The following is a 21,814-nucleotide window of genomic DNA, read 5'->3' as shown; positions in this document are numbered from 1 at the left end:
GGGTCATAGGACAATAGTGGAGGGAAGGTCAGCAGATAAACAAGTGAACAAAGGTCTCTGGTTTTCCTAGGCAGAGGACCCTGCGGCCTTCCGCAGTGTTTGTGTCCCTGGGTACTTGAGATTAGGGAGTGGTGATGACTCTTAAGGAGCATGCTGCCTTCAAGCATCTGTTTAACAAAGCACATCTTGCACCGCCCTTAATCCATTTAACCCTGAGTGGACACAGCACATGTTTCAGAGAGCACAGGGTTGGGGGTAAGGTCACAGATCAACAGGATCCCAAGGCCGAAGATTTTTTCTTAGTACAGAACAAAATGAAAAGTTTCTCATGTCTACTTCTTTCTACACAGACATGGCAACCATCCGATTTCTCAATCTTTTCCCCACCTTTCCCCCCTTTCTATTCCACAAAACCGCCATTGTCATCATGGCCCGTTCTCAATGAGCTGTTGGGTACACCTCCCAGACGGGGTGGCGGCCGGGCAGAGGGGCTCCTCACTTCCCAGTAGGGGCGGCTGGGCAGAGGCGCCCCTCACCTCCCGGACGGGACGGCTGGCCGGGCGGGGGGCTGACCCCCCCACCTCCCTCCCGGACGGGGTGGCTGCCGGGCGGAGATGCTCTTCACTTCCCAGACGGGGTGGTTGCCGGGCGGTGGGGCTCCTCACTTCTCAGATGGGGCGGTTGCCAGGCGGAGGGTCTCCTCACTTCTCAGACGGGGCGGCCGGGCAGAGACGCTCCTCACCTCCCAGATGGGGTCACGGCCGGGCAGAGGCGCTCCTCACATCCCAGACGGGGCGGCGGAGCAGAGGCGCTCTCCACATCTCAGACGATGGGCGGCCGGGCAGAGACGCTCCTCACTTCCTAGATGGGATGGCGGCCGGGCAGAGATGCTCCTCACTTTCCAGACTGGGCAGCCAGGCAGAGGGGCTCCTCACGTCCCAGACGATGGGCGGCCAGGCAGAGACGCTCCTCACTTCCCAGACGGGGTGGCGGCGGGGCAGAGGCTGCACTCTCGGCACTTTGGGAGGCCAAGGCAGGCAGCTGGGAGGTGGAGGTTGTAGCAAGCCGAGATCACGCCACTGCACTCCAGCCTGGGCACCATTGAGCACTGAGTGAACCAGACTCCGTCTGCAATCCTGGCACCTCGGGAGGCCGAGGTTGGCGGATCACTCGCGGTTAGGAGCTGGAGACCAGCCCGGCCAACACAGCGAAACCCCGTCTCCATCCAAAAAATACGAAAACCAGTCAGGCGTGGCGGCGCGCGCCTGCAATCGCAGGCACTCGGCAGGCTGAGGCAGAAGAATCAGGGAGGGAGGTTGCAGTGAGCCGAGATGGCAGCAGTACAGTCCAGCTTCGGCTCGGCATCAGGGGGAGACCATGGAAAGAGAGGGAGAGGGAGACCGTGGGGAGAGGGAGAGGGAGAGGGAGAGGGAGAGTGAAAATTCTAATTTTTAAGATGAGCTCTAGTGAAAAGATTATTACCCCTAACTGTAGAGTGAGTTTTTCCTTTTCATTGTAAGTAATTGTATTCATTCCTATCTCACTTAATATCCCATATTTATAGACAGTCTTTCCCCTTTTGTAATCCGAACAAAGCCTCTCTGTTCAGTTATGGTTTTTACTTCCAACATACACATACTTGTTTATATTTTTTAAATCATTTGAGTTTAGCTGACTTTGCCCTGGGAGCTTGGCCTTTTGTCTGTCTTTTCAGACCGTAAATGCAAAAGGTTCTATTCATCAGGATGGTATATGCCTCAAAGCTGTAATTTATGATATGCTGGTATTGATTATCTTCTAAGTCAAAATCTTTTTTCATGGAGCTGTTAGGGTAGATTCTGAATTAGCTAACTATGTTTAATTCAGTGAATTGCTTTATTATTCTTATCTGTTATAAACACTAGGCACTAAACTTTGCACATTTTTGTCTGCTGGATAGTTACAGCCAAGCCAACTTTTTTATTTTCGTGTTTCTGTAATTCAGAGTCATATTATTCTGTTCCCAAATGCTCATAACTGTGATTTTATTTTAACCATCAAGATGTATCACTCCTTTATTCACAATGTGCCTCAAGTATTTTTATTTTCCATCTTCAGCATCCTAAGATAAGCTCTAACACTTTACCCTTAAACTGTTCTAATAATGTTGCTTCCATGTTATCATCTCACCAGTATTTTCAGACCATGGCCATATAAGTCTTTCTGAAACTCTACTGTATTACTGCACTACTCAAAAATATTTAAAAGTTGTACTATCTCTAGAATAGACTTCGTATTCAAACCCCCTTTAGTCTGGCATTTAAGACCCTGTTTTTTTGTTTGTTTGTTTTTTGAGATGGAGTCTTGCTCTCTCACCCAGGCTGGAGTGCAGTGGTGCAATCTTGGCTCACTGCAACCTCCGCCTCCCAGGTTCAAGCAATTCTCCTGCCTCAGCCTCCCAAGTAGCTGGGACTACAGGCATGCGCCACCATGCCTAGCTAATTTTTGTATTTTTAGTAGAGAAGGGGTTTCACCATATTGGCCAGGCTGGTCTTAAACTCCTGGTCTCAAGTGATCCACCTGCCTCGGCTCCCAAAGTGCTGGGATTACAGGCGTGAGCCACCACACCTGGCCAAGACCCTGCAATTTATCCATACCTTTCCAGCGTTCCCTTTTACTGCTCCCTACTCATACCCTTCATTCACGCCAAACTGATCTCAGTATGCAATAATCACACCTGGTACTTCCTACTTACCCATATTATCATCAGCAGCCAAAATGTTCTCCCAATTGCTTTCCTTTTTTGAGTGTCTATTTCCCACTATTTAAAGGTCATTCCAGAGCTCAAATCCTCTTCTTACATTTCGTGATTGCCTGATTGTCTTTTGCCTTTGTACTTCCCTAGTATTTTACTTATCATTTGTCCCATATTGCCTTATTGTGTGTGTGTGTGTGTGTGTGTATATGTTTAATTTCTATACACTATTTTTTATTTCCCCAATTAGATTGCAAACTCCTGGTAAGTGTCATGTCTTATACTTATTTGTACATCTTTAGCATAGAACTGACTAAGCAGATGACATATCTCTAGGGGTGCCTGTATTTATCTATACTCTCCTCATTCTGAAAATGACTTGGGGTAGCATATAAAGATATAAACAATTTTTCAAGATAAAATAAAAGGGACTGAGAAGGAGGAGAAAAAGAGGATAGGCTAGAAAAAGATCAAACCAGGAGTAAGGTTAGTGTCCCAAGGGGAAGTCACCATATCCTGTACTGTGTTAGAAAGAGGGATCCATAGTTTGCTCTGAGGTTTCTATTAGCCATCAGAAAGAGGGAATGAAAACCGCATGCATGAACTGCAGTATTTATAGTCTAGGAGAAAAGGAGAAAGAAAAATCACCTATTCAAGACAAGAATAGTCTTTAAGTATTGAGGCCTGTAAGAAATTTCTTCTGTGTTCCCATAAAGAGAACACTGTGCAGTTGTGAAACATCCATTACTTCTCTACAGTAAATATAATAATGTGTTTTTTAGGGTTTTTATTTAGCTGTCCCTTAATGTAAGTGCAGAGCAAAAGAATTATGTCCAGTTCACTAAAACTACCACTCCAAGGAGCTAAAATGCAGTCCCAGGCACACAGCTTTCTGATGGTCCATTCTAGGATACCTCTAGTCTAGTATCTAGACTAGAGGAGTGAGTGGATTGCATAAAGGAATATGTTTTTACCTTAAATCAAAACAAAAATATGTTTTGGGGTTTGGGTTAAAAATAAAGTTATATGACCCATATTTAATTAGTCACTAAATTCTACAATGTTTGGTGGGAAAAGCTAAGAGTAGCACTACGTCAACCCCATTTCTTCTGAGGCAATTTGCTTTCAACCCTTTTAGCTTATTCTTTCAGTATTTCCTGTGTATGTAAATATCATGCTTATATTGCATTTTTGGCTCTTTGTTGCATCAACTATTGATTTTCTTTACACTAACAGGGTTTAGCTCTCTGTACTCTCCCTGCTTTCACAGTAAACCCTGTTAGTGTATGCACTTTTTATTTATTTATTTATTTATTTATTTTGAAACAGAGTCTCGCTCTGTTGCCAGGCTGGAGTGCAGTGGCGCCATCTCAGCTCACTGCAACCTCTGCCTCCCGGGTTCAAGCGATTCTTCTGCCTCAGCCTCCCGAGTAGCTGGGACTACAGGTGCACGCCACCTTGCCCGGCTAATTTTTGTATTTTTAGTAGAGACAGGGTTTCACCATGTTGGCCAGGGTGGTCTCAATCTTTTGACCTCGTGATCCACCTGACTCGGCCTCCCAAAGTGTTGGGATTACAGGCGTGAGCCACTGCACCCAGCCAGTGTGTGCACATTTTAATACAAACCCCTTCCTCATTTTCTTGATGTAATTTAATTTTAATTTTGGTTAAATCAATTCAGAGTTACATTTTTTATGACTACAAATGCTACTAGAGCGTTAGAGACATGTTACTTTTATTTTCCTGAGTCTTTCTGTTTTTCCCAGATTAATAACAGTTTTTGTTATTGTTGTTCCTTAGTTTTCTTTGTACTTAATGTAATTTAACCTCAGATTTACTGCCATTTGTCCACATCTCCTTTCAAGATGTTTATTCCCATCAATTTCATCTTCAGGAAGAAAATTCTCCTGGAGTACCTGATTTGCTCCTATATCAACCAGTGGCCCTGTACTCCTAGGATACCCTTTCTATCCCAGAATATTTCCCTTTACCTTTCTCCTATATTAGATCTCCTATTTCGTCTATTCTATGTATTCCTTTTCTTGGTTTTGTGCCATCTTTTTCTTGGAATAAATCATTCAGTAGATCCCTAAGAAATGGTATGTGGAAGGTAAATTTATTGAAAATGTCTTTTTATCTCTCTTATCTGATTGATAGTTTTGCTGGATATAGAATTCTAGGCTGAAAATAATTTCCCTTCAAAATTGTGAAGACATTGGTTTATTGCTTTTTAGCTTATATGTGGTTCACAAGTCTAAAGCTATTCTGATTCCTGATCCTTTGTATGTGATCTGTTTCTCACTTCCCTTCCCCTCACCCCACCTTCCCTCCCTTTCTCCCCTATTCTGAAATTTTTTGATAGTATAATTTGGTATAGGTCTTTTTTTCTTCATCATGCTAACTAGTCCTTTGAAACTAAGAAATCATACTAGCAGCTTTTTGGAAATTTCATTGAATTATTTTTTACCATTTTCCTCTATCCTTTTTCTCTGTTGTCTTATTTCTGAAATGTTTGTTATTTAGATGTAGGACCTTCTTGATTGCTTCTCTAATTTTCTTACCTTTTCCCTTTTTTTTTTTTTGCTGTATTTCTGGAAGATTTTCTTACCTTCGTCTTTTGATTCCAACATTTTTTTCATTTTTTGCCATTATATTCTTAATTTCTAAGGATTTTTTTTCTGTGTCTCATAGATAGATTTTCTTGTTTTTTTTTTTTTTTTTTTGAGACGGCGTCTCGCTCTGTCACCCAGGCTGGAGTGCAATGGCATGATCTCGGCTTACTGCAACCTCCGCCTCCTGAATTCAAGCGATTCTCCTGCCTCAGCCTAATAAGTAACTGGGACTATAGGCTCCCGCCACCACGCCCAGCTAATTTTTATATTTTTAACAGAGACAGGGTTTCACCATGTTGGCCAGGATGGTCTCGATCTCTTGACCTCGTGATCTGCCCACCTCGGCCCCCCAAAGTGCTGGGATTACAGGCATGAGCCACCGTACCCGGCCGGTAGATTTTCTTCTCTTTCTAAGGCTAATGGTGGTAGTTTTGTTTTTTGACGTTTTCTTATAATGAGTTTTTCTTTATAATTTTTAATTTATGCTGTAATGTTTCTTATTTACAATGTTATCTCTTAAATCTTTGAGTACATTACATTTTCTCCCCTGATAATCTCTTCTAAATTACCTTCTCTAGTTGGTTTTCTTCCCTTCCTTAATGTTAGCCATTCTTCAGGTGAAGGTTAATCCTCGATGTACTCTTCATGTTTAAGGGGAGGGTCTAAAAGCTTGTGGGTAGGACTTACCAACGGAGTTTCATTGCATGATGATCTTATTGAGCTTATTGGTAGCCCTTATCTCAGTATCTTTAGTTTTTCTTGGGCTGGTCAGATTTTCAAGAGAAGACTTCTCATTTCCTTTGTGGAGGGAAAAGGCCTTTTACCAGCACTCTTCAAGCTCAGTAGGGGAAAGACTTCAAGCACTCAGGAAGCATGCATTCACTTTATTTGGAACAATACCCTTACTTGTAACTGTGCCTCAGGTGCCATAGTCCACAGAGACTTCTTTTACCTGTCCAGAGAATAAAATTAGTTGTCTGTTGGGGTAACAAAAAGTGTGGAGCTGAAGAGGGTACCTATAAATGAAGTTGTTTTCTGGCCGGGCGCAGTGGCTCACGCCTGTAATCCCAGCAATTTGGGAGGCCAAGGTGGAAGGATCACTTGAGTCCAGGAGATTGAGACCAGCCTGGGCAACATACTGAGACTCCGTCTCTCCAAAAAAAAAATAAATAAATAAATAAAAGAAATTGCTTCTTAAGCAGCTTTCATCTAGACCTCCTTATCTCAGCTATCACCTCCCTCCCACCCCCATCACCATCTTTTCCAGAGGTACCTGATGCTGTTAATTCCTGAGCCTTTTGAAGATTCTGCAGAGTAAGTTCCACTGATTCTTGGATTTTCTTACTACCAGCTTTAGATTCTGCTTTCTCAGATCTGTTAAGTCAGTTACCACTTACTCATCTGCTTTTCAGCTTCCAAAATTAATTTTATTGCTGCTGATTCCTCTATTGTTTTTCCTGTTCTTGTGTTTTGTGCTTTAAAAAATGCTATCATTTTAGCTTTAGCGATGTCTCTAAGTGGGTGAAAGAGGTATGTGAACAAGACCCCCATCTTTGCCCAGATGTCCTGATATTATTTCTCCCTTACTAAGCTTTTAATGAGTATTGGAGATAAAGAGGTTGAAAATATATCTGAAATGTAGGTAGGCAGTGTTGTTAATTAAAGGCAAGTCTGTCATCATCACTAACTTTATGTGTGAAGTGCATTAATTTGCTCATTTACTTCTCATATTCTTATGAAAAAGGTACTATAATTATCTTCATTTAATAGATGAGGAAAATTAGCCTGGGCAACAGAGCAAGACTCCCTCTCAAAAAAAAAAGAAGAGTATGAGGAACATGCATTGGGTCACACGTCCAAGAAGTAGTAGGATATCTAACTCCAGAGCCTAAGTGTCCTTAACTACTGAGCAGCACTGCCTTCTTTATAATCAGTATCCGCTAAGCTGCAGTTAAGATTGATAGCCCTGTAGGAAAGTTAAGAACCCTAACAAGGACACATGACTAGTTCTTGTTTTAGGATGTGACCACCCACAGTGAAGCTGTAGGTCTCTTAAGTCTACCCCACGTCAGAATTGTAGCCCTAAAGTGAACTTAGGACCTTAGGAGCCAGGGGAAGGAGTAGAAGTTGCAGGAATAGTCACAATTCCTTGATGGCAGCTCCATGGGTGATTTCCACCAGCCTAGCTGCATGTATTTCACTACTTTAGAGACTTATGCTGCAGTGATATGTCATCAGTGGACTGTTAGGTGCTGGTTTCATGTTGTGGTGTCTGACTACTTAGTAGGGAGCTACCAATGACTTACAGTTAGATGAATGAGATGTGACAAATAATCATTTTACTTTCCCTTTGGTTAAAGCTGAAGGAATTGAAGAATCTGCAGCAGCAATACTTACAGATTAATCAAGAGATCACTGAGTTACGTCCACTGAAGGCTCAACTTCAGGAGTATCAAGATAAGACAAAAACATTTCAGATTATGCAAGAAGAGCTCAGGCAGGAAAACCTCTCCTGGCAGCATGAGCTGCATCAGCTCAGGTACTATATATAATCCCTCCTTTTCAACTCTTTTCATTTTAACTTTTTATTTTGAAATAATTGTAGATTTGGGAAAATAGTGCAGAGAGCTTCTATGTACCCTTCACCCAGTTTCTTCCAGTGGTGACATCTAACATAACTGTAGCACAGTATCAAAACCAGGAAACTGCCGTTGGTACAATTCACGGACCACATTCAGATTCCACCAGTTTTACATGCACTGATTTGACTATCTGTGTGTGTGGTTCTATGCAATTTTGTGACATGTATATTTAAGCACCACCAAAACCAAAATACAGAACTACTCCATCACCACAAATACGTCCTTTGTGCTACTAGTTTATAGTCACATTCCTCCCTTCCCTACCTTCCTCACATCCTTAACCCCTAGGAACCACTAATCTGTGTTCAATTTTGTCATTTTGAGAATGTTTTCTAACTGGAATCTTGCAGTATATAACCCTTTGAAATTGGCTTTTTTCATGTGCCATAATGCCCTTGAGATCCATCAGTTTTGTTGTATGTATCAATAGTTCATTCTTTTCAGTATAAATAATGTTTCATATTATGAATATACCACTGTATTCACCTGTTGAAGGACATGCATATTGTTTTTAATTTTTAGCTATTCTAATAATACTACTATGAACATTTGTGTATAAGTTTTTGTGTGGACCTAAGTTTTCATTTCTTTGGGATAATTGCCCAGGAGTGCAAATGCTAGCTCATACAATAAGTGAATGTTTTGTTTTTTAAGAAACTGCAAAACCACTTTGCATAATGGCCGAACATCTTTTTAATGTGTGTATTTGACATCCATATATCCTCTTTGATGAAATATCTGTTCATGTCTTTTGTCGGTTTTCTAATTGGGTTAATTTTTTACTGTTAAGTTTTAAGCATTCTTTATGTATTATAGGTATGCATTCTGTGTTTGATTTGCGGTTTGCAAATATTTTTTCCCAATTTGCAGTTTATCTTTTCATCTCCCTCAACAGGGTCTTTTTAATTTTGATGAAATCCAATTTATTATTTTATCTTTATCATTCAGATTTGGTATTTTCTATTTGATTTTCAAGTTCTCTGCTTCCTACCTCCATTCTGCTATGGCACCCAGTGAGTTAGCTTTTTATTTTGGATATTGTATTTTTCAGTTCTAAAATTTCCATTCAGTTCTTCTTTATATCTTCTATTTCTTTGCTGAAGCTTTCTATACTTTTTCCAGTATGTTAGTAATCGCTTGTTTAAGCATTTCTATGACAGCTGCTGTAAAATCCTTGTCATATAATTCTAATATTTGTGTCACCTCAGTGTTATAAGCTGTTGATTTCCTTTTCTTAATCAAGTTGTGGTTTTCCTGGTTCTTGGTATGATGAGTGATTTTTAGTTATATTCTGGACATTTTGGAGATTATAAGACTTTCAGTCTTATTTGAATCTTCTGTGTTAGCAGGCTTCACTGACACCACACCGGCAGGGGAAGGAAGACACTAGGTGGATGGTGAACTCCAGGCACCCCATTCAACTTTCGTTGATACCCCTAAAAGGAAGGGATGCCCTGATACTGCCAGGAGGAAGTGGAAGTCCATGCTCCCCACATGGCCTCCATTTATACTGTGCTGGAAGGAGTGGAGAGGGGCAACTCATTATTGCCAGGTGGTGGTAAAAGTCCAGGCTATCCGCTTAGCCTCCACTGACACCATGGGGAATGGTTGAAGAGGGGCATCTTGTTACCACTGGGTAGTACTCAAAGTCCAGAGTCCCCACTTGATCTCTTCTGATACCACCTCTGCAGGGACAAGGAAGAGTGCCTTATTAACCTTGTTATGGTGGAGGGGGATGTCCAGGCCCCACATGTTGCCTCCACTGATACCACAGTGGGAGTGGGGGAGGAGGGGCAGTCGGAGAGAGGCACCTTCTTAGCGCTAGGTGATTGTAAGAGTCCAAGCTCCATACCTGGCCTTTTCTGACACTACTGCAGTAAGGAGGGTGAGGTGTACCTTGTTACCACCAGCCAAGAATGTACCTAGCTTATCTACCAGGTCTTTGTTAATGGGAGTGGTGAGATACTGTGTTTTTTCCATGTTGTTTGCCTGGAGTATGGTGGTTATTATCATTAATGGCTCTGTCTAGCTAGACTGTCCCTTCCTGGTCCTTTGGCAAGACTGAGTAAACTTGGTACTCATTGGTGTTTCTGGGTCATGGAATTCTCCAGTATCCAGTTTGGGATATGCAGAATACAAATGGTAAACCAAAGAACTTGCCACCATGTCATTCCTCAAGTCTGGGGATCCCTAGCTGGTTTGCCACCATCTTTCTAAATTTTCTTATGTTTGTTTTTATTTATAAGGCCCAAGAGTTTTATCTATGCGGGTTAAGTATTCCTTATCGGAAATGCTTGGGATTGGAAGTGTTTTGGATTGCGGATTTTTTTGGATTTTGGAATATTTGCATTATCTAATGAGCATTTCCTTTGAGTGTCATGTCAGTGCTCAAAAAGTTTTGGATTTTGAAGTATTTCTGATTTTCTGATTAGGGATGCTCAGCCTTAGTTGGAAGAATAAGGAGAAATGTGTCTATTTTATTTTGTGTAGAACCAGAAATCCTAGCTCTTTTCTTTTTAAGGAACAGAACAATAATAATGCTATCATGGCAGAAGAAATTAAGATAGGAGCTATAATTCTGATTGTTTTTTTAATTCAGTTTTTCTGACAAATTTAATCCCAAGATTAAACACTTAGTGTATAAAAACAGGTCTAGTTGTTGCAGCCTCATTTTTGGGAGGTTGTTACTGTTTAACTTAAGATGGTTCATGCTGCCTTAATAAATTCATACTTGGCTGGGTGCGGTGGCTCACACCTGTAATCCTAGCACTTTGGGAGGCCAAGGCAGGTAGATCATGTGAGGTCAGGAGTTTGAGACCAGCCTGGCCATCTCTACCAAAAATACAAAAATTAGCTGGGCATGGTGGCGTGCGCCTGTAATCCCAGCTGCTTGGGAGACTGAGGCAGGAGAATTGCTTGAACCCGGGAGGTGGAGGTTGCAGTGAGCCAACATCATGCCACTGCACTCTAACTTGGGCAACAGAGTGAGACCCTGTTTCAAAAAAAAAAAAAAATTCAAAAAGCTTTCAAGATTTGATATTAAAAGGAGAATTACCATGTTGGACATTGCTGCTGATCAAGCAGCACCTGCTTTGTTTCACCAATGCTAGAGGACAAGAGGCAAATGAATACAGAAAATATGAGTTGGAATCTCAATTTCTATCCAGCTTACAAGGGGCCATTAGAATGACAACTGTCAATATAGTATAAATATCATAACATCTCTAAGAGAGTTCTTAATGTTCAGACACAGGAGATTTCAAACCTTAAGCAACATTGATATAGCAAAATGCTTTTTGGAATTTAATGATTTAAACTTTATGGAGTAAAATTACATCTAAAAGATTTTCATATTTAACATCTTTATGGACTTGATTATAAGTGAACATTTATCAAGCTCATTGCATGGAGTTGGCAGCTTCCCCAGATAATACAAGAACAAATTTTTTCTTTAAACAAATGATGATGATTGCAGAGCAAGTAAAAAGAAAATGGCAAAACAACTGAGTTTTGCTCTCTAGAAATATAAATTTGTTTCTTCTTTTGAAATTGAATCTCAAGAGAAAAGATAAATTGCTCCATTTTAACCTCCATTTTTCTTCAGGGAATAGCACCCCAGCTTTATTCTGTTAGAATCTTAATTTATCATCAGAAGTTTAGGTGCTTGCTGTGTCCTTCAGATGCACTTGAATTTAGGGCCCTCCAAAGGTGATTGGTACCGTATCAGAGCATCGCTTGATGCCTCTCATCTTATCTCCACATCACCTAGAACTACAGAAATATTAAAGTGTTCAGCTACTAGTGTAAACCTAAGAAGAGCTGCAAAGCTCTAAAGGCTTATTTCCTGCAGCCTTTCTTCTTTAAATTTCCTCTAATGGCAATCTAAAAGGATATTTATTTTCCTTATTTCCTTATATAATTGACCCTTAGGGAAGAGAAAAGGAGATAGAGAAAAAAAGATTTCTGTTTTTTCCCCACATTTTCTCTCTTTCCACCTTTTTCTTAGCCTTTCTTTCTTTACCTTCCAGATTTGAGTAACTTTGAAGATAAGCAAAGTGCTGAGGTTACAGGTGCGAGCTACCATGCCCAGTTACAAGTATATTTTTACCTGTGATTGTGTCATGTTTTTTCTAGGATGGAGAAGAGTTCCTGGGAAATACATGAGAGGAGAATGAAGGAACAGTACCTTATGGCTATCTCAGATAAAGATCAGCAGCTCAGTCATCTGCAGAATCTTATAAGGGAATTGAGGTCTTCTTCCTCCCAGACTCAGCCTCTCAAAGTGCAATACCAAAGACAGGTGAGTAATTTCAATGCTGATTGTTACTCAGAGATAAATTTTTAAACAAATGATGATGATTGCAAGGTTTTTTTTTTTTTAAGACACTACCCAGAAAGCATCAGCTTCCTACAAATTAAGTGCCCATCTGCCACTATTAAGTGCCCATAAGCCACCTTATGACTTCTATGGGGCGGACAGGATTTCTAGAGGGAAGGAATTAAGCATGCGCAATCTTAGGAGAGAATCTGATCAATGTTTGTGTCCTGGCAGGCATCCCCAGAGACATCAGCTTCCCCAGATGGGTCACAAAATCTGGTTTATGAGACAGAACTTCTCAGGACCCAGCTCAATGACAGCTTAAAGGAAATTCACCAAAAGGAGTTAAGAATTCAGCAACTGAACAGCAACGTAAGTGTTTCTTGTTAGACTGGAATTCAGTTTCTTTTTTCCATGACTGGAACAAGAAGGCAAGTAGAAGCCAATTCAGCATAGAGTCCCAGCTGTAGCATATCTTAGGGTACAGAAGTTTCACCTTTCTCAGAACCTGGGTGCTTATTCCAAAGCACTGGACACAGGGCCATTTCTTGTCCTTTGCCCTTGGTGTGAGTCCTTGGGAATGATTGGATAAATCCAGACAGTAAGAGTAAAGAAGCCAACTACTTTAGGAAGCCTTCCCCCTGACCTGTATCACTTGTAGTAATGCTGAGGCTACTCCCTACCCCACCCTCTTAAGAATTGTCCTCCTGTTGTTCACTGACTATTCAAAATATTCTTTAGTGGCACCTGCCCTAGTTCTGCCCTCTTGAGAGGAACTCAGCTAAGTAGTCTATGATAGAACTACAAGATATTTAGAGATCAATCAGAATCAGAAGTCCAGAGATTAGCTTTGAGGAGAGCCAAGAATGCCCAAAAATTGTATGCACAATAGTGTGTGTGTGCGTAAGCTTTTCATCACAAGAACTCATCAGTTGACCAAGGGGTGTGTGATCCAAAAATTAAAAAGATCACTAGGCTGTTTTCACAGATGAGGAAAAAGGCCCTGGAGTAGTAAGTAACTTGCCTGAGGTGTTAGGAGGAAGTCAGTCTGAGATAAACGTGATCATGCATGTGGAAAAGCACAGTGCCTGCATATGTAGAGGGTACTTATTAAATGTAGTTAAATTCAACTAATTGACACTGAAGTATCAGAGAGGAGACATTTGCAGTTTTTAAAGTCTGCAGGCCCAAATGAATTAGTTAAACTGTAGACCCTTTATTGGTAGATTTGTCTGGGAGTTTTCAAAGGGACTCCAGAGCAGCTCCCATGGAGTTCCCCTTCCAGCAAATCAGCTATTTCCGGAAGTTCCACCCTTTACAGCTCTAGCCTGTCTCTTTTTTCCATCAACTAACTCCCGTCTCAGGCCTGTTACATTTGCTCTCCAAACATTAGACTCTGAATCACATTGGGCATTTGTCTGTCTAGGACAGTGTTTTAAACTGAAATTCAGGACCATTAATAAATGATGAAATCATTTTGGTGGGCAACAACTAAAAAAAATTTTTAATGTTTTATTGAAGTAAAACATACAGAAAAGTAAACAAATCATAAGTACAGCATGATATATTTTCACAAAGTGAAGATACCCATATAATCAGCACCCAGATCTAGAATCAGAACATACCAGAACTCCAGAAGTCCCTTGTGTCTTCTGTTCACTCCTACCCACTTAGAACTACATATAAATGGAGTCATACCTTTTCTTTTATATTGCGTCATTTATTTTGTGAGATTCATCCATGTCGTTGCATATAGTGTCTTTTTTCCACTCTCATGCTGTGTAGTATTGCATTTTAGGCATATACCACAATCTCTATTCTGTTGAAGGACATTTGGGCTTCTCCAGTTTGGGGCTATTACAAATAGTGCAGTTGGTGTTTTTACAAAAAAAAGAAATGAGGTAAAAACACGTATGTAATATATAATAAAGAATATGTCTGTCTTTGAAAAACTTTAGTTTTAATTGTATATATTTATGTACTGGGTTCTAAGTCATAAAGTTGTGTTTTTTAACACCTTTATTGAGATATGTAATTCCACTTAAAGTGTGAGAAACACTGCATAGGTCACTGTCATTCTGAGTGAGAAACAGTTTTTCCTTTAGAACTCAACTGTAAGAAAGGCACCTCATTCCTAGCCTTATTCAGTCATTAAAATAATAACTATTATTTGTCTTCCATGAGCCTGGCTATATGCTAGATACTGAGGATATACATATTCCTTCATGAGCTTAGCCTCACTCTGAATGAGTCCCAGCTAAATAGGAGAATTGCTTCTTGGGCCCCAGAATGAGATTGTAGTAGATGGGCTGTCAGCAAAGATTGTTCTTCTCTAAGCCACTTCCCTAATTCTTTCTTCAGATGTTCAGGTTTTATATTTATAGTTGGCCCTTCATATTGGTAATTTCTGCATTCACAGATTTAACTAACTGTACATTGAAAATATTCAGGAAAACATGAATTTTAAAAATACAGTATAACAACTATTTATATAGCATTTGTATTGTATTAGGTATTATAAGTAATCTAGAGATTATTTAAAGTATATGGGAGGCCACAGGTAACATTGTACTGAACAGGGAAAAATTGAAGGCCTTTCCTCTAAGATCTGAAATAAGACAAGGATGCCTACTTTCACCACTGTTATTCAATATATTATTAGATACCCTAGCTAGAGCAATTAGGCAAAAACAAAACAAAACAAAAAGCACATCCAGATTGGAAAGGAAGAGGTCAAATTAGCCTTTTTTGCAGATGATATGACCTTATACTTAGAAAAACCTAAAGAATCCACCAAAAAACTGTTAGAACTGATAAATGAATTCAGTAAAGTTGCAGGAGACAAAATCAACAGGCAAAAATCAGTAGCATTTATATATGCCAACAGCAAACAATCTGGAAAAGAAATCAAGAAAGCAATCCCAGTCAGCCATGGTGGCTCATGCCTGTAATCCTTGCACTTTGGGAGGCCAAGGTGAGTGGATCACTTGAGGCCAGGAGTTTGAGACCAGTCTTGCCAACATGGCGAAATCCCTTCTCTACTAAAAATACAAAAATTAGCCAGGCATGGTGGTGCACGCCTGTAATCCCAGCTACTCGGGTGGCTGAGGCATGTGAATCACTTGAACTTGGGAGGCGGAGGTTGCAGTGAGCTGAGATCGCACCCCTGCACTCCAGCCTAGGTGACAGAGCGAGACTGTGTTTCAAAAATAGATAGATAGATAGATAGATAGATAGCAATCCCATTTATAATAGCTACAAAGAATTTAAAATACTTAGGAATCAATTTAACCAAACAAATGAAAGATTTATAAAACACTGTGAAAGAAATTGAAGAGGACACTAAAAAAAGGAAAGATATTTCGTGCTCATGGATTAGAAGAATTAATATCATTAAAATGACAGTACTACACAAAGCAATCTACAGATTAAATGCAATCCCTATCAAAATACCAATGACATTCTTCACAAAAATGGAAAAAAAAATTTAATATGTATGTAACCACAAAAACTCCTAACTAGCCAAAGCAATCTTGATTAAAAAGAGGAAAACTGGGTCGAGTGTGGTGGCTTACGCCTGTAATCCCAGCACTTTGGGAAGCCGAGATGAGTGGATCACCTGAGGTCAGGAGTTCGAGACCATCCTGGCCAACATGGTGAAACCCCATCTCTACTAAAAATACAAAAATTAGCTGGGCGTGATGGTGGGGGCCTGTAATCCCAGCTACTCGGGAGGCTGAGGCAGAGAATTGCTTGAACCCGGGAGGTGGAAGTTACAGTGAGCCGAGATCGCGCCACTGCACTCCAGCCTGGGTGACAGAGCGAGACTCCGTCTCAAAAAAAAAAAAAAAACCAAAAAACAAAAAAACACACAAAACAAAGCTGGAAGCATCACACCACCTGTTTAATGAGCATGATACTGGCGTAAAAACAGACACACAGACCACCAATGAAACAATTAGAAACCCAGGTATAAAGCCAGGCATTTAGGGGCAACTTGTCTTTGACAAAGGCACCAAGAACATATGATGGAGAAAGGACAATCTCTCTAATAAATAGTGCTGGGAAAACTGGATATCTATATGCAGAAAAATAAAACTAGACTCCTATCTCTCATCATACAAAAATCAAATCAAAATGGATTAAAGACTTAATTCTAAGATCTGAAACTATGAAACTACTAGAGCAAAACTTGTGGAAATGCTTCAGGACATGGATCTGGCCAAGGCTTTTTTTGTGTAAGTCCTGAAGAGTACAGGCAACCAAGGCAAAAATAGACAAATGGGATTACAGCAAGTAAAAGGCTTCTGTTCAGCAAAGGAAGCAATCAACAGAGTGAAGAGACAATCCACAGAATGAGAGAAAACATTTGCAAACTACCCATCTAACAAGGGATTAATAACCAGAATATATAAGGGACTCAAACAATTAAATAGCAAGAAAACAAATAACTCAACTTAAAAGAGGGCAAAAGATCTGAATAGACATTTCTCAAAAGAAGACATACAAATGGCCAACAGATATAAAAAAAAATACTCAGCATCCCTAAACATCAGAGAATTGTAAATCAAAGCTATAGTGAGATGTCATCTCACCTCTGCTGAAATGGCTTTTATCAAAAAGACAGGCAGTAACAGATGCTGGCAAGGATGCAGAGAAAGGGGGAACTCCCATACACTGTTAGCAATGTAAGTTAGTACAGCCACTGTGGAGAACAGTATGGAGGTATCTCAAAAAGCTAAAAATAGAACTACCATATGATCCAGCAACCCACGTATCTACAAGAAAGAAAATCAATATATCAAAAAGACATCTGTACTCCCATGTTTATTGGAGCACTATTCATAAAAAACAAAACATAGAATCAATGTAAGTACCCGTCAACAGATGAATAGATTAAGAATGTGGTATATGTACACAAGGGAATATTATTCAGCTATAAAGAGGTATGAAATTCTGTCATTTGTGGCAACGTAGATGGAACTGGAGGACATTATGTTAAGTGAAATAAGCCAAGAACAGAAAGACAAATATCACATTCTCACTCATGTGGGAGCAAAAAAAAAAGTGAATCTCATGAAGATAGAGAGTGCATTGGTAGTTACTAAAGGCTGGGAAGGATAAAGGAGAGGAGGGAATGAAGAGAAGTTGATTAATGGGTACAAATACATGGTTTGATAGAAGAAATAAGACCTAGTGTTAGGTAAATCAATAGGTGATTATAGTTTAGCACAATCTATTGTATATTTCAAAATAGCTAGAAGAGAAGAATTTAAATGCTTCTAGCGTAAAGGAAAGACAAATACTTAAGGTGATGGATATTCCAGATACACTGATTTGATCTTTACAAATTATATGAATATATTACATTATAGCATGTATCCTGAAACTATGTATATCTATTATGCATGAATTAAAAAATTTTTTAAGTATCTGGGAGGTTGTGTATAAGTTATATGCAAATACCCTGCCATTATATATAAGGAATTTGAGCGTCCTCGAATTTTGGTATACTGGGAGTTGGGGGTCCAGGGGTGGTTCTGAAACCAATACCCCATAGATAACAAGGGATGACTGCATTTCTACCAGCTGTTTGGATGTTAGTATGTAATGTAAGAATGTGCTAGAAACTTAAAAACATGGATGATTAGTGACATAATGTAGTCTAAATTGTTCCCTCCTATTTTGTTTTTACAGGTATAGATACAGTGAAATATAGTAGCTTATAAGCTAGAGGAGAGGTCAGCAAACTTTTCCTTCAGGCTCAGACAATATTTTAGGTTTGTTGACTGTATGGTCTTTGTTAACAACTACTCATCTTTGCAGTTGTAACACAAAAGCAGCCATAGACAATATAGAATCAACTGGGCTGGTTGTGTTCCAGTAAAACCTTATATATGATAAAAGGGCAGCAGGCCCTGGATCATAGTTTGCCAACCCCTAAACTAGAAGGACCTATGTTTTTGTTTTTGGTATGGTTTGGACTGTTCATTGTGGCCAGGAAAATTAACTTCCTCTTAGGTTAAGGGAAGAACATGTTGTGCCCTGTCTCAGAATCCAATAGTTGTCATTGTACCCAGTTAACTGTCTTCAAATTAGTATCACTTCCCAAATATTTATATCCTTTCCTAACTATTCCCACCTCCTCCCACACCCCCCCCAAAAGAAAACCCTATAATTTTCTTAACTTTCCTTGCTAGACTGTCAGACTGGACACCATCAGATAGTAGATAGAGCTCTAGACTTGGAATCAAGAACCACACTTGAGTCCTGGTTTGATATCTACTAGCCATTTGTAAACAAGGACAGAAATCCTTTCTCTACCTCTCTCAAATAAGATGATACTGGTGAAAGTACTTTGTAAGCTAACATTGCTCTTCAGAATGACAAACACAAAAAACAACCCTACATCTGAAGAGCAATTTTCAGCTAACAGAGCACTTTTACAAGTATGTATGGATTATCTTGTTCTAATTTTCTATTTGCATCAAATGCCCTTTCTCACAGTTGTCTCTAGAAAACTGTCGTCTCTCCTCTAAAACATTGTTTGTTTCAACTTTTTTTCACAAAAACTTACAAAAAAGAATCATCAAGAAAAAATTGAACATGCAACTGGTATACTGGGTTCCTCTCATATAATGTACATGGTCCTAGAGTAGATAACTTGGAGAGACATCTCCATGGTTATTAATGTACCTGGAGGCTAATCACAGCTAAAACTTAAAACTTGACAGCCTGCAAGTGAGAGAATTATAGTTCCAGAGTACCAAATTCAAATCAATGGGTAGAAGCTACAATAGGTAAATTTTTCATTCAATATAAAAATGAATTTTCAGTTTTTTAAATGGTTTGGGTTGCTTTGTCAGGCAGTGGGCGCCCTGACACTGAACACGTTCAAGGGAAGACTGAACGATGACCTGTTAGTCATGCAGTAGAGGAGAGTCCTGCTTTAAGGGACTGAAATGTTTCTACCTGGGAGAATCTATGCTCTCAACAGTTTCTGACATATACATATACATGTTGGGATTTATTCTGTTTCTCCCTTCTACCACATATTATAATTTTTTATTCTATTCTCTCAGTAACTTATAACTCTTTATGGCATTGAGGAATCTGCCTAGTAATATTATTGCACAGATTTTGGGGTGACAGCTCTCTCCAGCCATATTGAGTTCTGGAGATTATAGTCATTTGTTAGTACCATGAACTTTGACCCTGAGGTACTGCCTTCTCCCTCTTATGTACCCAGAATAGCCTATGTAATTAGATTGCTTATGGACTTCTGCTTCATGGTTTTTCAGTTAATGTACTGGGCACCATTTAAAAAAACAAAACAAAACAAAACAAAAAAAGCTTTCTGCTACTCCTCCAGAATTGTTTTCTGTCTTGATCAAAAAAAATTATGCTTTTTCCAACTTTGAAGGCACACAAAGGCTATTGTTGCTGTTGCTGAAACAAAGGTCTTCCATAGGAAAATTAGATCCTGAAAACTCAGAACATTTCACCTCAGCACTGCTTACAGTACTGCAGGATGATGCTTATCCTCGCCTCTGTTTCAGTTCTCTCAGCTACTGGAAGAGAAAAACACCCTTTCCATTCAGCTCTGCGATACCAGTCAGAGTCTTCGTGAGAACCAGCAGCACTATGGTGACCTTTTAAATCACTGTGCAGTCTTGGAGAAGCAGGTTCAAGAGCTGCAGGCGGTGAGTAAGGAGAAGGTGAGAGACTGGGAGAAGTGTGATGAAATTTAGTGCAAGTGGTGAAGCACTAAAGAGCAGTATGGAAGAAGTTAATGTAATTAGGGGTCAGGGAAGAAAGTGGGAGAGAAGAAAGAGTTAATTGAGATGGGAATAAGGTCTGAGAAAAATTACAGTGAAGCAATTAGAAGAAAAAAGATCAGTGAGATGGTGGGAGAGAAATCAAAACATGAGTAGGAAACAGTGATGACTGAGACATTTGGTACTCTGAAACAGAGAAAGTGTTGATTTTGCTTTAAGTAATAAGAAAATTGTAGGAAACTTTGGATCTGAGAACAAAACAGGCAGCACTGTTGACAGCCAGGGAGAGGAGTACAGCATTGAAGTTGGAGGAGACTGAGAATTAGTATGGAGACGTATAGGATACGGAGGAGGAAAAGGGGGTTGGGAGGGGCTGGACAAGCAAGGGAAGGATCAAAGTGGCTTCTGGAAAAGCCATAAGCATCCACAGCAGACTTAACTTTTTTTTTTTTTTTTTTTTTTTTTTTTGAGACGGAGTCTCGCTCTGTCGCCCAGGCTGGAATGCAGTAGCACGATCTCGGCTCACTGCGACCTCCACCTCCTGGGTTCAAGCAATTCTCTGCCTCAGCCTCCCGAGTTGCTGGGATTACAGGCGCCTGCCACCACACCCGGCTAATTTTTTGTATTTTTAGTGGAGACAGGGTTTCACCATCTTGGCCAGGCTGGTCTTGAACTCCTGATCTTGTGATCCACCCACCTCAGCCTCCCAAAGTGCTGGGATTACAGGCTTGAGCCACAGCGCCCGGCCCAGACTTAACTTTTAAGAGGAGAAATTCAAGAATGAGAATCTGGGAGAAAAATCTAATCAAGACAAGAGTTTTATGTAGGTGAGTAATCTGCTAGAGCAGAAGCTTCTCACTTCTAAATTTGGACTTGAGAATTATAAGCGGGGATAGTCCTCTGTAAACGAGCTCTCATTTTGCTCAAGTACAGTTTCTTAAGAGCGTTCATCACTGAATTACTAAGCTTATTCTTCTTCCAGGGGCCACTAAATATAGATGTTGCTCCAGGAGCTCCCCAGGAAAAGAATGGAGTTCACAGAAAGAGTGACCCTGAGGAACTAAGGGAACCGCAGCAAAGGTAGGGGAGTGGCTCTCTAAACCCTGGAGCATACACCAGAGTCCAGAAATTGGGCAGTAATCTAGATTTAACTGGAGTCCTTTATATGGATTTAATATGTCTTGTTATCTTATTAGCCTCACAGAAGTGATGTGAGGATCAAATAGTAACAATAATAACTAACATTTGTGTGTGAAAAGTTTGTAAAACAAAAAGAGCAACACCAACACACACACACCACTAACAACTACTCTATGATAGTAAAATGAAAGATAATCAGTTCCTGAAATTTCTTTAGGTATTTTCTGCAGCTTCATTTAATCCCTCTACAGCTTTGCTTTTAAAATATTGTGTTCAGACAAGCTTCTATGGATTTTCTTGCTTTACAACCTTATGAAGACTTTGAATCCCTTGTATTAGCAACTGTTTTCTGCATCTGATGATGCTTTTTGTTTTCCTCTCATCCTAAAGCTTTTCTGAAGCTCAGCAGCAGCTATGCAACACCAGACGGGAAGTGAATGAATTAAGGAAGCTGCTGGAAGAAGAACGAGACCAAAGAGTGGCTGCTGAGAATGCTCTCTCTGTGGCCGAGGAGCAGATCAGACGGTAAAGGCTGAAGGAGATAGCCTCTGTTCCCTTCCGATCCTTTCTGATCAAACTCATGTACATTT

General features: G+C 40.0%; 1 protein-coding gene across 17 annotated transcripts in view; it reads left to right on the top strand.

Moving 5' to 3' along the window:
• Positions 1 to 21,814, top strand: part of GOLGB1 (golgin B1) — a 90,095-nt gene that overhangs the window by 64,068 nt on the left and 4,213 nt on the right. For 13 of the 17 annotated variants that reach the window (XM_055110342.2, XM_055110340.2, XM_055110339.2 and 10 more), the window contains 6 exons: positions 7,707 to 7,885; positions 12,123 to 12,288; positions 12,541 to 12,678; positions 19,866 to 20,024; positions 21,067 to 21,164; positions 21,615 to 21,749. In XM_055110342.2, coding sequence (XP_054966317.1) covers positions 7,707 to 7,885; positions 12,123 to 12,288; positions 12,541 to 12,678; positions 19,866 to 20,024; positions 21,067 to 21,164; positions 21,615 to 21,749 — 875 coding nt within the window. Of the gene's footprint in view, positions 1 to 6,613; positions 6,661 to 7,706; positions 7,886 to 12,122; positions 12,289 to 12,540; positions 12,679 to 19,865; positions 20,025 to 21,066; positions 21,165 to 21,614; positions 21,750 to 21,814 lie in introns of those variants that run through there. The other 4 variants (XM_008950482.6, XM_008950479.6, XM_008950476.6 and 1 more) reach the window with 2 other exon arrangements.

This window comes from Pan paniscus, chromosome 2 (genome assembly GCF_029289425.2).
Source record: "Pan paniscus chromosome 2, NHGRI_mPanPan1-v2.0_pri, whole genome shotgun sequence".
NCBI lineage: Eukaryota > Metazoa > Chordata > Mammalia > Primates > Hominidae > Pan > Pan paniscus.
This window is presented reverse-complemented; position numbering and strand designations above follow the sequence as displayed.